The 15045-nt window shown below is 54.3% G+C and overlaps 4 protein-coding genes across 4 annotated transcripts; 3 read left to right on the top strand and 1 right to left on the bottom strand.

The window, feature by feature from the left end:
• Window positions 1-5707: 5707 nt before the first annotated feature.
• TRIREDRAFT_122756 (uncharacterized protein) lies at window positions 5708-6577 on the top strand (the record flags this gene model as incomplete). The annotated part of the gene is made up of 1 exon (XM_006966852.1): window positions 5708-6577. A coding segment is annotated over exon 1 (417 nt), but the record flags the coding sequence as incomplete, so codon positions are not given.
• A 102-nt stretch (window positions 6578-6679) lies between these two features.
• On the top strand, window positions 6680-9862 carry TRIREDRAFT_22774 (uncharacterized protein; the record flags this gene model as incomplete). Its single annotated transcript, XM_006966654.1, has 2 exons — window positions 6680-7045; window positions 7142-9862. The coding sequence occupies 2 exons, from the start codon at window positions 6680-6682 to the stop codon at window positions 9341-9343; spliced, it is 2568 nt and encodes an 855-aa protein (XP_006966716.1). The 3' UTR covers window positions 9344-9862.
• Window positions 9863-10391: 529 nt separating this feature from the next.
• On the top strand, window positions 10392-11169 carry TRIREDRAFT_64485 (uncharacterized protein; the record flags this gene model as incomplete). The annotated part of the gene is made up of 3 exons (XM_006966851.1): window positions 10392-10755; window positions 10813-10947; window positions 11057-11169. The coding sequence occupies 3 exons, from the start codon at window positions 10392-10394 to the stop codon at window positions 11167-11169; spliced, it is 612 nt and encodes a 203-aa protein (XP_006966913.1).
• Window positions 11170-11401: 232 nt separating this feature from the next.
• On the bottom strand, window positions 11402-14154 carry TRIREDRAFT_64437 (uncharacterized protein; the record flags this gene model as incomplete). Its single annotated transcript, XM_006966760.1, has 5 exons — window positions 11402-12016; window positions 12094-12513; window positions 12580-13501; window positions 13567-14000; window positions 14068-14154. The coding sequence occupies 5 exons, from the start codon at window positions 14152-14154 to the stop codon at window positions 11402-11404; spliced, it is 2478 nt and encodes an 825-aa protein (XP_006966822.1).
• Between the last annotated feature and the right edge of the window lie 891 nt (window positions 14155-15045).

Here is a 15045-nt window from a genome sequence, read left to right as displayed (position 1 = left end):
ACACTGTGTGTTGTGGAATGAAGAGTAAAAACGATTGAGTCTGTTTCATATAAAACCTGTCCGCTTCTTTGTTCTTCTTCTTCTTTTTTCAAGCTTCTACCGTTAGATACTTTGCATGGGCAGCCCCAGGAAGGGCGCCCTTTTCTCATCATGTCGCCGTGATTCTTTGTCTTTCCATCGTCACAGACATGGCAATTTTTCTTTTTTGTATCCCCATTTCTTTTTTTGTATTTGCACAGATATCCAATGACTTGGGCCAGGAGCGCAGGATTGAGAGAGAGAGAAGGAAATTCATACCCATGTATACCGTTCACGACTGACGAGCCTCTTCTTCTCGCTTTTTTTTTTTCTGAACGGAATAATTAGCATTTACGAGTCCATAATTGAATGTTTGGTACTTGATCCGAAAATCTCCAAGAGTGATGTCTTGTAAAGGGAGAGTGAAGGAGATTCCGCAGCTGCACTTGTGACGGCTGATCTGGATTGGACCTATTGCTAGAAGCTTTTCATACCTTACCTTAGACGATACTCCCTGGATCACACCTTTCTTAGATCTCTCTGGATCATACCTTACCTATTCGCGTGCCTACCTACTTGAGTACCTCAGGTATCAATGACATTGATGCACTCACCAGCGATATGCCCATTATTAGACTGAGACCAGAGAGCTGGGCACCGTGGAAGGGAGCTCAAGAAAAGTGGATTTCCTGCGTCTTCTCCCTCTTCTTCCATTTTCCCCCATTGTCTCCTCTTTTCTCTTCTCTCTTCTCTCTTGTCTCCTTTGTCCTCTCCTCCATGCTGACCCCCAACCAACAACATACATGATCCCAACCACATGGACTCACGGCAAGAAGAAACAGCAACGGCTGATCGACGATCCACCCGGACATACTAGCCCTGACCACCAACCGTTGCAAGACACTCAGACCCGCGGACGGCCAATGTTTAATTTAAACCTTAGCTTTCAGCTGTTCCAAACGGGCTTCAGCCGTTGTAGTCGCATAAATTCAACTAGGGTTGCTGTAATAAGAATACTAGGTAGCGAGGGATATAATAACAAGGTGGGCAGAAAAAAGTGATTGGTAGGATATCAGAAAGCTGCTTTTCCTTCCCCCTTCTACCTACCAACACATGTGATGCATGTGTCAATAGCTGGAAGCGGAAATGACATAATTAGGACGTGTCGTATTTTCACAGTCTTTTTTACATGATATTAGCCCTTGCTCTTTTTTTTTCTTTTTCGATCCGTGTCCGCGGGTCGTGGACCCCGTTGATCCAGATGAATATTATGCTTCCCTTTATCCTCGGTAATCAGTGCCAGAAATACTACGTTCGAAGTCATCATGATGGATGTCCTCGGATCAGACATCGGGATTTCGCATCTCGGGTCGAGTCTTCGGGATCTAAAGTATGTAGGTAGGTATGGCATTCGACTGGAATGACGTTAACGACTGAAAGCGTGGGAATCCGACCCTGCAGCTGTCGCTCTCGCAGTAATCGTGCATACTACTACTGTACCTACAACCACTAAGCAGACACATGCATATCAGCAAAGGAGGGAGGGATGGAGGGGGAAATGGCGCAGGCAAAGAAAAAGGGAGCGCTTGGGGCAACTTTTACGCCCGCGTGGACAAGCTCGCCAACTCGCACAAGTAACGGTACCGGCTGAAAGAGAGGCAAGGCAGGGAGGGCAAGCAAGGGAAGATACATGTGTTCAATGCAAGCCAATATCGATCGACCCGCCCGCGGGAGGCGGGGAACATGCACGGGGGGGAAAAGCTGGCTTGACAGGCTGGCTACTACTATTCATGGTGTATCTGGACTACTAGTCGGGAAGGCTTTCAAGCGAAAAGAAGGGAAGGGGGGCAACAGGACAAGCTCCCTTGGGGGTGGTTTGTATGAGGGTTTAAGGAGGTAGGTACCTAGGTAGCTCTGAGGACGAATTATTGGCTTCGGTTGTGCAACCCTCAGATCAACCGGGCGTTGATAGTTCGCGGGTTGTGGCGGGCAGCCATCTGGAGGTATCCGGTACGTGAATGCCTTCATGTCCGAAGGTTTTCGGAACCGCGAGCTCGATGCCCTAGACAATCGCGAATGGAAATGCCATGGAAAAGGAAAACTGCGTTGGTGACTAGGCAACACGTTCGAGAGAGTTGACGAGTTCTGCCCCCCCTCCTCTCCCCTCTCCTGTGCTCACAGTACGAGTACCTGTGTACGCGTATGGGCCTTCGGTGGTAGTACTGCAGCCAAGCGGCGAATCTCAATCGATGCCGTTGGGAGGGAGCGGGACGATGTATGTGTGTGATTGTGAGAGGGACCTTGAAGGATGCGACGGCTCTGGCTCCGAAGCTTCAGAGGGGCGCTGATTGGCTGCGGTACGAATCGAGCGGCACGCGAAAAAAAGGGTTTGTCGCTGGCAGATGCGCCGCCTTGCCGAGCTGGAGAGTGTGAGACGGAGAATCTGTTCGTTGGTGGACGCTTTGGACAAAGTAATGAGCCATGGGGTTTTTCTTTCTTGTGACTCGCACAGAGGATTCGGGATTCCGGACGGTGGGAAGCAAATTGGTATTGATGGCTTGGGTATTGTCCCGCCTCTTGGAGTGGTTGGACCGCAGCTGGAGGCTATCTCGTACCGCTTGGTGCTACGTACTGCGCAGTAAGACGTGGTGGTGAGCAAGGGCGCAAGTAAATTGAAACAGCGCGTAACAAGGATAGCTTGCTGTATTACCATATGAAAGTGCAGTACTACTAGGTAGTGCTGTCGCCTGTAATGATCAAGGGACGGACTTGCGCTGCCGCTGCTGGGCTCGAGAGGGTTCAGGTCCCAGGGTGAGATCGTGGCCAAAGCTCTGCTGCCGGAGTCTGGCAAGACCCCGAGTAGCCTATCCAGCGATCCCTTGGGGGTCTGGGTCAGCCTGTGGCTGAGAGGCTAGAACCTCTGGAACGCGGCACCATCGATGATGTCTCTTGACGAACTGAGCTCAGGCTTTGTCTTGGATGTACGGTTGATAGATAAAATAGTAGTACTACTGGTATGCCATTTGAAGGCGGGAAGATGTCTCTGAGGAGAATGAATGGTTTGAGACATCAAACGGCGCTCAGCCAAGCCCGCTGCGTGACTCAGAAGAAGAGCACCGCCAAGACTATCACGGTCATGAACAAGGGGGGTGGAGAGACAAGCCCAGTTGACTCTAATGTATGTGCTGAGGACGTCTGAATCACTCGGATTGTGGCACGGAGCACAGTATCCATGGCGCATGTAGTTCCAATCTGCCGTCTTTTGGCTGGTGTGTGTGTGTGTGTGTGCGGCAACCCACTGCGGCGAGGGCGGCCAAGCCAGGCGGCCGCTTCACGTGGCTTTTTCGACTTTTTATTTTAATTCTTCTCCAATTGCCAACCAACAGCATCGTGCTCCGTACGCAAAGTACTTTGTACGAATACCTTCTTACAGTTAGGAAGATATTATAGTACCTAGTATTAGGTCAATTTGGAGCAGCTAAGAAGCTCGGGTTTCGGAAAGCTGATGCTGCTGAGATCTTGGCGCCTAGGTTTGGCAGAGGAAGCCACACAAAGGCAAATGCCCTCAGCTGCCCTCAGCTCTAGAACCCCTCTCCCTTGAATGCCGCGGAAGTGCGAATCCATGAATACCAACGGGAAATGAGATTTCGGCTATCTTTCCGATTCCGTGTGGTGTCTTGACGGAGCTTGTTGGGAAGCAGATGTGTGGTATCCATTGCTAGTACTGTCAAGTGTTGATTGACTGCGACTTGGATGGAATGCTGGGAGGGGGGTTCCGCTGTCAGTGTGAATGCATCTGATGTGGATGTCGGGCTGTTGCCGAGCGTTGCAGTTGGAACTGCATGCCCATTGTTTTGTTTTGCTGTTCCGGTACTGATACTACGAGGCACCTGGCAGGTAGGTATGTAGATAGGTAGGTATCGTTTCCAAAGGGCAGATGCCTGAACAATCTACTACTACCTAAGGTACATCAATAATGACACTGGGCTGCATTTCAATCTCATGGCGTTGATGCTAGTAGGTACTGGCGATGCGCAGACAGCCACAGACGGACGTGGACGTGGTAGGGTAACAGGAACAAGTACATGTACATGCACGCGCATGCAAGGAGACGACGAAAATGCCACGGACGCTAGTACCAACTTGGTCCATGCAGACGACCACTGCACTCTCAAGCCACTTTCTCTCCCTTGCGGCAACTCGTGTGCAAAAGCCGTGCTAGGCCCAACGACAGGTAAGGTATTGATTGATTGCTGTACCTGTACCCAGCACTTGGCACGACGCGTGCTGGCCACAGCAGCCACTCTGGGGGCGTCCTCGTGCTCGCACAGGGGACCGGCACAGCTGGTGCCTGTAGAGAGGTACGGGGAGGTGCAGGGCGCCAAGCCGGCATTACAGGCGCCCTCGAGCTGTGCGTACTATGTAGGTAGGTAGGTACATGTACCTTGACTGTATCGATATGTGCTTGTACATGAACAGCAGCAGAGAGGGCCCCAGCTGCTGCTGGAAGCCTCCGCTGCAGTGCCCGATGTCGATATGCGCGTGCTCTTGGGCTCCAGCTGGCCCGGACACACAGGATTCGAGCATGTCGTACGACCTTAGTAGTACCTACCTAACGTACGCACAGTACCACCTCCTTCGTGCGTCACTTGTGCAGCCATCAGCATTGAGAAAGTCGACAAAGGAGCGACATTTGATGGAAATTGCATGAAACGCAACATCGCCGATGCGTTTGGGCAAGGTACCAAGCCCGGGCAATCAACCTGTGCAAAGGACTCGTTCCAGGACAAAGCCCAGCATTTCGCTGCGCGTACCTATGTACCGGTACCTGTATGCTGGTGGAGCACTGCTGTGGCTGTTGCAGTGGCAGAGGCAAATCAGTGCCCAGCGTCCAGCACCGCCAGAGCGCCAGGGAAGTGGGGAGCGTCTCGGGTAGGCCATTTGGGGCCTTTTAGCTTTTTCCCTTGCTTGTTGCGGCGTAGCCTCGCCTGATATCGGCCCCGATCATACGATATTCCTGTCGTGCATGTCCTTTGTCTCGTCTCTGCACCTGCGTCCTCTCGCACCTCCGGCTGTCCGTACCGCATAGCCGTGGCCCAGGACCGTTGAGACGCAGCCAGGCAAACAAGCAGCATTTGACAGCGCCCCAAGATCAGATCAGAACCGACCAGAGCCGACCAGAACGGGCCAGGCCAGACCAGGCAAATCGATCAATCTATCGGCCGCCTGCCTGATTGTCCCGTCGATCCAGCGATCCATCACGCTGGACGCCTCCATCCCTCCCCCATCGTCGCAGCTCGCACGCTCCAGCCTAAGGCAATAGCCCGTGCAATCCCGTCCCAACGCCATCCCCCAACGGCCAGCGGGATTGAAGAAGAAAAAAAGCGACAGCAAGGGGAGGAAGAAAAAAAAGAAAAGGAAGAAGAAAAAGAAGGGGAAAGAATTAACCCAGCTGGGCTGAAGTCGCCCCCCCCCCCCCCCCCCCCCCCTTCCTTACCTTACCTTACCTTGCCTTACCGGCCACCAGCCCGATCCATCCATCGGCACTCTTTCAGCCTTTGGTTTATTTTTCGGGTTGGTTTCTAATTTTTCCCTTTTCAACCTGTCATCTCGAATTGTCCGGCCACGAAGCTCCCCCAAGGTACCAACCGGCCTTTCTTCGTATGTTTCTGTCTGTAGCACTCGCTCTCTGATATTCCCGCTCCAAAGACACACCCCATCGTGTCTGCGAGCGGCCATCCCTGGCCATCCCACACCCTCGGCAAAGCTTCTCGCTGGGCTGGGTGTCTGTCTCAGCAAATCCCGCTTTAAGCTGTCGACCCGCCGGTCAGGCAGAAGGGGGAAAAAACAGCTGATCTCATCGTACTATCGCTGGTGAGAGCGTCCACTGCCTCTGCACCACTCAGTCCACTTTGCGTCGCCGACCGCACGATCCTCTGCCAACAATCGAGTCACCCTCTCACCCCCCCTTGGCCAGACCCTGCCGCATTCTCGCCTGGTCTCAGTCTCGAGCCCGTCGTCGCCTCGACTCGTCTCGTCGAGCCCGGCTGTCGCTGCATGAGCTGATCCGCGAGCGTTCCCCCGGTCTCTGCAGCCGCCAGTTTCACCCCTCCCCCCCCCTCCCTCAAAGAACGCCGTCCCCATGGCCGATGAGGATGGCTCCAACGGGCTTGGGTTTGACGACCCGAGCTTCGGCTTCATAGGCGGTGGCCCCGGGTCTCTGGATGGCATCTCAGATGCGCCCATATTCGGCGGCGATCCCTCAGCCGGATACGTCGATTCTGGAGTCTGGCAGCTGGATGCCTCGCCTCAGTCCAACTCGTACGATCTCGGCAGCAACACCACCCTCTCCTCCGCCCAGCCAGGATACTTGTCCCCGTCCTGGCCGACCCCGACCTTTGACCCCCGACAGCACCAGCCTCAGCAGCCTCAGCAACAACCGCAACCACCACAGCAGCAGCAGCAGCAGCAACAACAGCAACAACAACAGCAGCAGCAGCCCGACCCTACCGCCTTTGGCCTGACCAACTTCGACCCTGCGTCAGTCTACTTCCCCGGTGTAGCGGCCACCAAGCGGGGCGCCCTCCCGGTGTCCAAGCCGTCCCTACGCTCGGGAACCATCCTGAGTCCTGCCATGCAGGAACAACTGAGAAACATTGCCATGCCCCCTCATCTTCAGTACGGCTCACCCAAGAGCGCTTCGAGCCCGGACTCGGCCAAGGCGGGAGCCGCCTCGTCGCCGGACGTCTCCAGCGGCTCCCAGAAGGACTCGCGCAAGCGCAAGATTTCCACCGACGACCTCGACGATGATGATCTTCTCGAGGAGGGCGGGAAGCCCGTCAAGAAGACGGCTCACAACATGATTGAGAAGCGGTATCGGACCAACATCAACGACAAGATTGCCGCCCTGCGTGACAGCGTCCCCAGCCTGCGCATCATGAGCAAAAGCGCTAGAGGAGAAGACACAACGGAAGATCGTGAGGAACTTCACGGCCTCACGCCCGCTCACAAGCTTAACAAAGCCACTGTAGGAAGATTTCCACTCAGTTTGATTATGACAAATGGGGCAAAGGATGAAAGGGGGGAGGCGTCATATCTCATCAATGACTAACCAATGTAATAGGTGTTGAGCAAAGCGACGGAATATATACGACATCTGGAGAAGAGAAATAATCGATTGATAGACGAAAACAGCGCCATGCATCAGAGAATCGCCGCATTCGAGAAGCTGTTCATGGCGGGTGCCATGAATGGGTCCATGAACGGCTCTGTGCCTCCCATGCAGCAGCCTACCCCGACACAGTATCCCCAGGACGGCCAAACACCACAGCAATCACAGCAGCAGCAGCAGCAGCAGCTATCGCAAATGGCACCGTCTCCAATGGATAACCCTCAGGAGAACAATGGAATGCCGACCGGCCTAATCGAGGTCCCGGAGGACATGAAGCGAATTCTCTCCGCCCAGATGAACAACCAGCCATACCCCGTTCCTCAGCAGCTATTCCGCCCCAACCCGACAGTGGTCGGCCAGCAACAGATTCGACCAATGCAGCAGCAGCAACAGCAGCAGGGCCAGCAGGGCCCGCAGCCGGGATGGAGCGCAAGCCCCTATTTCGGTAAGCTGATGGTGGGCTCGCTCGCCGGACTGATGATATTGGAGGCGGTTCGGGAAGACGAACCCAGCAGCGAAGAACCCCAGGGCCGCGGCTTGTTTGCTCTGCCCCTGCAGCTCTTCAGACATATACCCTCTCACCTCGATGTTCGATTTGCGGGATACGACGCCATCTCTATCAAGTTCATGCTCCTCTTTGGCCTCGTGCTGTGGGTCTTCATCCCGTCGCTGTTTTCGAGAATGGACCGAACACCCAAGAAGCAACAATCGGCTGCTGTGCAATCCGCCCCTTCCTTGGCTTCGCCCATCAGCGTTCGTCGCCGCGCGTGGGAGACGGCCATCCAAACCGTCTGGGTGCCTCATCACAGCTTCTTCCTCGAGGCGGCTGCGCTGATGCTCAAGACGCTCAAGCTGAGCGTGCGCAACGTGTTTGGCGTCCACGCGTATCAGCTGCTGACCGGGCTGACTCCAGAACAAGAGGTGGCCCGGGTTCGTGCGTGGGCCACGGCTCTCGACGCGCAGCTTACCGGAGGAGATTCCGAGATTTGCATGAGCCGTCTGATCCTCACGCTGCTGGCGTCCGGAACCGTCCCTGATACCCCCAGCGGCCTCATGCTCAAGGCACTTCACGTCCGCGTGCTCTTGTGGGACTTGAGCCAGAAATGGTATCAGCTGGGTTTGGTCAACTACATCGCCACCAAGATTGCCGAACGACAGTGGAACGCCGCCCGAGACCTGAACCAGAGACTAACCCACCACAGCCCGCAACAAGACGAGATGTGGGAGAAGAAGCGTGCCGAGTACATGCTGCCCGATCACCTGGCCGTGCTCGTCGAGCAGGAGTGCGACAAGGTCCTGACGCCCGCCGTCATCCAGCGAGCTCACAATCTCGCCTTCAACGTGGAGACGACTCACGACGCCATCCCGATTGACGGCATGGACTCGGTTGTCGACGATACATCGATTGGGTCGCCGATGGATGCCCTCGCAGCGTGGTGGTCGACGGCCAAGGTGCACGACATTCTGACGACGACGCTATACGGAGACGAAGCGGAGCCCGACAATGAGATGATGGAACTGGCCGTCAAGGTGGCACCCATGGGCTCTCGTGCTCATGCTCGCGCAGTCATGGCTCGCTCGGTGCTCGCTCATCAATCGCGCGGGAAGAACATTGCAGCCGCTGTTCAGGTCCTCCGCGTCGACGCCGGTGGCAGCAGCCTCATCGATCCCATGTCCTTTGCCTGCGCCGACGCCAACCCCTTTGCGGACCGCGCAACCGCCCCTCCGCCTCAACCCAACAGTCCCGATCCCGACCTTCAGCTTTGCCTACGCTGCGCGACAGCTTCGGCTCATATCAAGCGATTGGGTGGCCCTGTTGCCAGCAGCAAGCAATACGTCCGTGACTCCATCGAAAAGGTCATTGCTTTGGCAACGAGAACACGAATGTCCCTCTTGAGTTTTACATCGGTGATGGAGGTTCTGGAGCAGATCTTGGCTCATAAAGATACCACGAACAGCTTCGCGCCACTCGTCGAGAGTCTAGCCGCCATCCTGCGGCTTTGGATGGGCAGCCCTCTAGCATCGCAATGCGGTGTACCTCCCGACTTGCAAGACAAGATGATCAACAAATGTCTGGGAATTACCAAGATGGTGGTGGGCATGGAAGTGGACACAGGCTATGAGAGCATGACGGACGACGAAGGGTTTCGATGACGGCTGGCGAGCTCTAGAGAAGGGAGAAGGAGGTGTCAAGACTGTTCTATTCACACTGCATTTCGTGTTTTGCATCACGACACTCCACTGCCATGGGCCTATGTCTTTGTCTCGTTTCTTTTGCATCTGTCCCTTTTTCTTCACTTTTCGATTTCTGTGGTATCAGGCATACAATGGAGGATGACGGTTCGTACCGACAAGACGATACCCCTCTAACCTGAGAATGTATATATATATGTGTGTGTGTGTCTTTCTAACTGGATTGATTCGCCTCATAACGAGTATTATGCAAATAGGGCGGGGAAAAAAACCTAGAGGCAAATTGGGAGAGGCAACTGGGGAACCGAGCACGATTGTGATTTCGTGGCAACATGTCTCTCTTTTTCTTACTTTCTTTTCAGAGATCTGGGGACTTTTCCGTTGTCGTCTATTTCATTTCTTTACTTGCTATTTCTGTCACAACTATTTCTATTATGTACTTGTCACTGCGGCGCAATACCTGGCGGGACATGGTTGATGGGGCCTAATGGTGGCTTGTCATGGAAGACGGGATAGGACGATGCTGGAATAAAATGTCTTTTACATTCATTTGGATTTTGCCCTTGATACTCTGTGATGATGATGCGGAGGGGTTTTTTCTGCGGCCCAGGTGATGAGCTCCAGCACCTTGGGTAGATAGATGTGGTACCAATTTCTCAACTTCATTCATTGCCCTCATCGATGCTATTATGCAGGTCTTGAGTAATATAAAATTAGTAAAAAAATGTCGACTTGTCCAATTCATATCATTTTCGTCTCACATGCGAAAAGGCTGAGAGAGGTACTAATACCGCAAGCCTCGTCTTGACTCAGTCAGTACCCTGGTATTTGATCCCAGGCCCACAACGTGGCATAACGTCATCCCGCTACCTTATGTAACAGGTTGTTCTCCCCATCAATTTCAGTCTCAACCACAACACCACCCAACTCATCTCATCTCATCTCATCTTATCTCGCCTCATCTCATCTCATCTCAATTCAACCCTACCTCTCCACACACACACACAAAATGGCCACAACAGCAGCAACACCCTCACCAACCCCCCCAACCTCAACATCAACCTCAACCCCAACAACAACAACAGGATTCGCCTTCCCCCGCGAATACTCCTTCCCGCCCTTCTTCACCCGCCAGCCCAACATCGCCATCCACCACGCCCAGCTGACGAAATGGTCCGCCCTGGTCCTCTCCTACGCGCGGCACCACCGCCTCTTCCGCCTCGTCGTCTCCTCCGCCGCGGAGTCGGAGTTATTTCATAATCGCGCTATTAACAGGAGACTTGGTCCCGCGGACATTCGGGAGGTGCTGGATTTTATGCGCAAGGATGGCAGGGCGGAGTTTATTCGCGCTTCTTCTGCGGCGGCGGCGGGGAGTGATGTGGGAGGTTTTAGTTCAGGAGCAGGTGCTGCTGGTGGTGGTGGTGCGGGAGATGTCGTGCTGTTGTACTGGAGGAAGCCCGAGGAGTGGGCGGCGCTTGTCGAGGCGTATGTGGATGAGACGGCGCAAAAGGGGAGCGTCTTGACCGTTTACGAACTCACAGAGGGAGAAAACACCAGAGGGACTGGTACGTTCGAGAAAACATGGACATGGGCATTCTTGGGATGCGCGGATAGAGAGAGAGAGAGAGAGAGAGAGACCACGAAGCTCTTGTGCTAATGCGATCAACTTTCTAGAATTCCACGGCATGGACAACCTGGTCCTCATGAAAGCCCTCAACATCCTCGTCAAGCAAGGCAAAGCGCAAATCTTTGGCTCTGAAGACTCCCTTGGTGTCAAGTTCTTCTAGAGGCCAGAAAGGACAAGACCACAACCAACAAGATCAAAAAAAAGATACAAGGTTTCATACACAAACAACTCTCAGACACTTTTCCAGCAAGGATATAAACCGCCCTCTCAACACACTAACCAGGCTACCCGCCCTCCCAAACTCCGCCACATGCTTGCATCTCGTCACAAGGGAAAAAAAAAATAAAAAAAGATGCCCTGAGATTCCTCACTTATAAAGCTCGACGACCCCCTTACTCCCCGTCAATCAGAAACTTCTTGTCGAACCGCACTTGCTGCGCCATGGCTACATCGAGCAGCCAGTCCGGCGATACAATCCGCGGCTCCATGTGTCCCTTCTCCGCCATCTCCCGGAAGCGCGGCCATAGCTGCTTCTCCTCCGCGCTGTTGCCGCTGAGAAGATAGACCGGATCGGGAGGCAAAAAGTTATCCTGCTCCGCCGTCGTCGGCTTGATGGTCGAGCCGCTTCGTGCCCGGTAAATCTTAAAGGTGGCGCCGTTGGCCTCGGCAATGGTGCGATAGCTGTCGGGGCCGTTCCTAACCTTGTCCGTGCAGTAGATGCCCACGTTGCGCAGGAGCTTGCCGCGGTGAGCCTTGGCCCGGGCCACCGACTGTTGCAGATTGATGTTGTATTTGGCTTCGGCATCATCGTCCTTAAGGATGAACTTCTCCACTGCGGGAATCTTGCCCGTCTCGAGGATTTGGTCGACGAAGCTGGACGATATGACGGTAGGACCGCGGGCGAGGGCGCACAGGAACTTGACCGTCCGGACAACGTGCGGCGCGGCTAGGTAGTCACAGGGGTGGCCCTCTTGGACAATTTGGATTCCGAGGTCGCGTAGTTTTCTCTGTAATATCTTGTTAGTGAAGCCGATGGAGGAGGAGGGGTCAGGGATGGCAACAGAAGAGCTTTGAATAGACTCACCCGATCTTGATCCTCCTTGGTCTGGTTGTCCACCCATCTCGGAAATCCCGTGAGAATAATGCGCATCTCGATTCCCGGCAGCGAAGGCCGTGACTTTTTGGCCGGACGCTCTTCGTCGTCTCCGTCCTTGCGGGCGACTGCTTTCTTTGCGCTCCCCTTTTCCTTTTCCGTCAGCTCTGCAGCCTTTTTGCCTCCAAAGGGAGTGCCCGGCTTGCTGGTCCTCTTCTTCTCCTTTTCGTAGAGAGCAATATCCGGCGCAATGGACGAGAGCTTGTCCATGGCTTTCGACTTGGCGCTACGTCCGCCGCTCGACATGATCATGGGCGTCTCGTTTTCTTTATCGGCGCGTGCAGGCCGGGAGCGTGCCGGAGTGACGAGTTGCGCATCTCGCCGATTCTTCCTTGAAGCGGGCGTCTCCTCCTCCTCCTCCTCCTTGTCCAACTCCATAACATCGAGGTTCTTCTGCCCAGCCTCGGGAATCACCACGCCCTCAGCCGGGCCATGCGAATACGCATTGTTTTCGGCAGCTTCGAGTATCTTCCTCTTCCTCTTGGCGCTTGGTGACATGGTGCGCTCGCCTCCGGGGTAGTACAAGTCCCTGAGCCGAGACTCGTTGAAAGAGGTCTGTCCGATGATCTCGCCCAGATTCGTCCGGGACGGAAAGTGGTTGTACTTTTTGACGTTGACGGGCTGCATCTCGCATTTGGCGTAGCTCTCTTCAATCCAGAGGTGGTTGACCACGGTGATGCCCCATTCAGGAGCAGCCTTGCACTTCTCGCTCGAGTTGCGGGCCGTGATCAGGTGGGTGTTGTCGGTCTTCATCGTCCTAGTAAACTCCGCGCCACAAGCCTTGATCAGGTTTTCGAGGTAGATCCGCGCCTCGCCGCCGTAGTTAGACACGGTGATGCGCTTGTCCTGAAAGCCTGGGATGCCCCCTCTAGGGATGGGATAGTGAAGTAGCCGGCGCAGGGGCGACGTCCACTCATTGCGCACAATGAGGAAGTACAGCCACGACAGATTGCCTACATCCTTGCACGCCTGAGAGGCTCGCACGTACTCATCCCCATCTCGGTACCGGCAAATCAGCGTATCGCACTCGTCAACGTCCTCCACCAACCGACCGCCCCCATACTCGATGATGTCCTTGAGGGCATTCTCAAGACGCGCAGTCAGCTTAAGATCCTTGCAGAGGAGAATGCTCTTGTCCTGAAAAACGGTGACGGGCGGTCTGGAAGAGGTGTCGCTGGACAGAGGCAGAAACTCGGGATTCGCTGATGATGCTCCGACAAGATTCTTGTTCATCGGAATGTCGAGATCTTCATCAGCGCCCCGTTTCAGAATGTCGGGGTCGGGAAGAAGATAGGGTCTCTCGTCGATCCGTTTCCCCAGCTTGAAGCAATCGTCGAACCTATCCAAAGGGCGTTCAACCTACTTAGTCCGCGCAGCCCCAGAAATGCTCAAAACAGGACTTACCAGTGCGGCAAAACAATCTTTCCCTTCCAATTCCTCTCCAGCGCAGCCACGACCTTGGGATGATCCATCGACAAGGCGCAAATGTGCGTGCACAGCTTGCTCGCGTCCTTGGACTCCTGCCCGCCCAGCGCCATGACGGCCCCCAGGATGCTCTCCTTGTCCATCTGCGGCAGGTCCGCGCACGTTACGACGACCTCGGAGAAGATCATGGCGGGATCGGGCGAGAAGGGGCGGACCTGGGCCTGCTTGCGGCGGGAGATGGAGACGGTGATCCACTGCGTCGTGATGACGGGGATCATGACGGCCTGCGTCTCGACGTACTGCGGGAAGTCGATGGTGTTGGAGATGATGTGCGTGACGCGGTCGATTGGTATTGAGCCATCGCGTCGGGGCTCGACGATTTCGGCGCCATTCTCTATCAGAATCGTCCCGAGCTGCGAGCAGGTCAAAGATTTAGAACTTGGCAGCAAAATCCAGAGCTGTGGAGAGCGATCGACGTACGCTGTGAATGAGGTTGGGAGCCAACGAGTCGCTGGGCACGAATGCAAAGGCGCAGTCGCCGAAGATGCCCTCGACGTCATCAGGCATGGCTGTAGTATCGCGAACCGACTCTATGGGTTGGTAACTCGGAAGAACGCAGAAGGTGCAAGCAAAAACACTGCATAGATGCTTAGTCCGGATGCTGAGCCCAGGAGAGTTGTGGGATCCGCAGACAACTGTGTGATCGCGGCAGATGGATGTCAAGGATTAAAAAGAGAGGAAAGGTATCGCAATCTTCGAAAGGTTTGACGTCGCCAAAAAATAGCAGAGGCGCGCCTTATCGCCGGTCGCTGCTTATTCCTTTGTTTGTGGCCAGACGCGCTCCCACACTCTCTTTACGCGAAGAAGGCAGGCTGTCACATGACCTGCGCAGGTACTGGGAACTTTGTCATTGACCAAGACTCGGCAGTCGCCCGAGGTTCCGATACTTTTGAAACGCGAGTGTCTAACGCGCCCCGCTGGCCAACTCCCGTCCTCTGGCACCTTTTATCAGACCAGACACTCTGCCAGTTGAAGCAGATTCACACCATCCATAAGTAAGGTAAGGTAAGGTAAGGTAAGGTAAGGTAGTACAGTAAGGTAGGTAAGGAATTAGCAGACCAGATACCTACTAGGCACTCAACACCCAAGGCTTCAACCACCTACACCAGGCTGAGAGCATCAACTGTGAATGCTGGCACAATCATAAACAGGGTACATGTATGGTAATGCTTTTCTTTCCTCAGCGGCATGCATGCACTGCAATATATATACTTCTTGTCGCAGCTTGAATGACGCATGACGCAACATTCGCTCTTTGCAGAGGCGTAACACCACCGTCAGATGCTCCCGACGATAACCATCGCCCACTAACAAAAACCCAGAAGAATGAAAAACAAAAATTACAAGGAATCAGGAAGAAAACATATCCAAGAACAAAAGAGGACAGAAAACAAAGGT

Source organism: Trichoderma reesei, assembly GCF_000167675.1.
Source record: "Trichoderma reesei QM6a unplaced genomic scaffold TRIREscaffold_14, whole genome shotgun sequence".
In the NCBI taxonomy this organism is placed as follows: domain Eukaryota; kingdom Fungi; phylum Ascomycota; class Sordariomycetes; order Hypocreales; family Hypocreaceae; genus Trichoderma; species Trichoderma reesei.
Note: the sequence above shows the minus strand (reverse complement) of the source record. Positions and strands in the feature narration are given on the sequence as shown.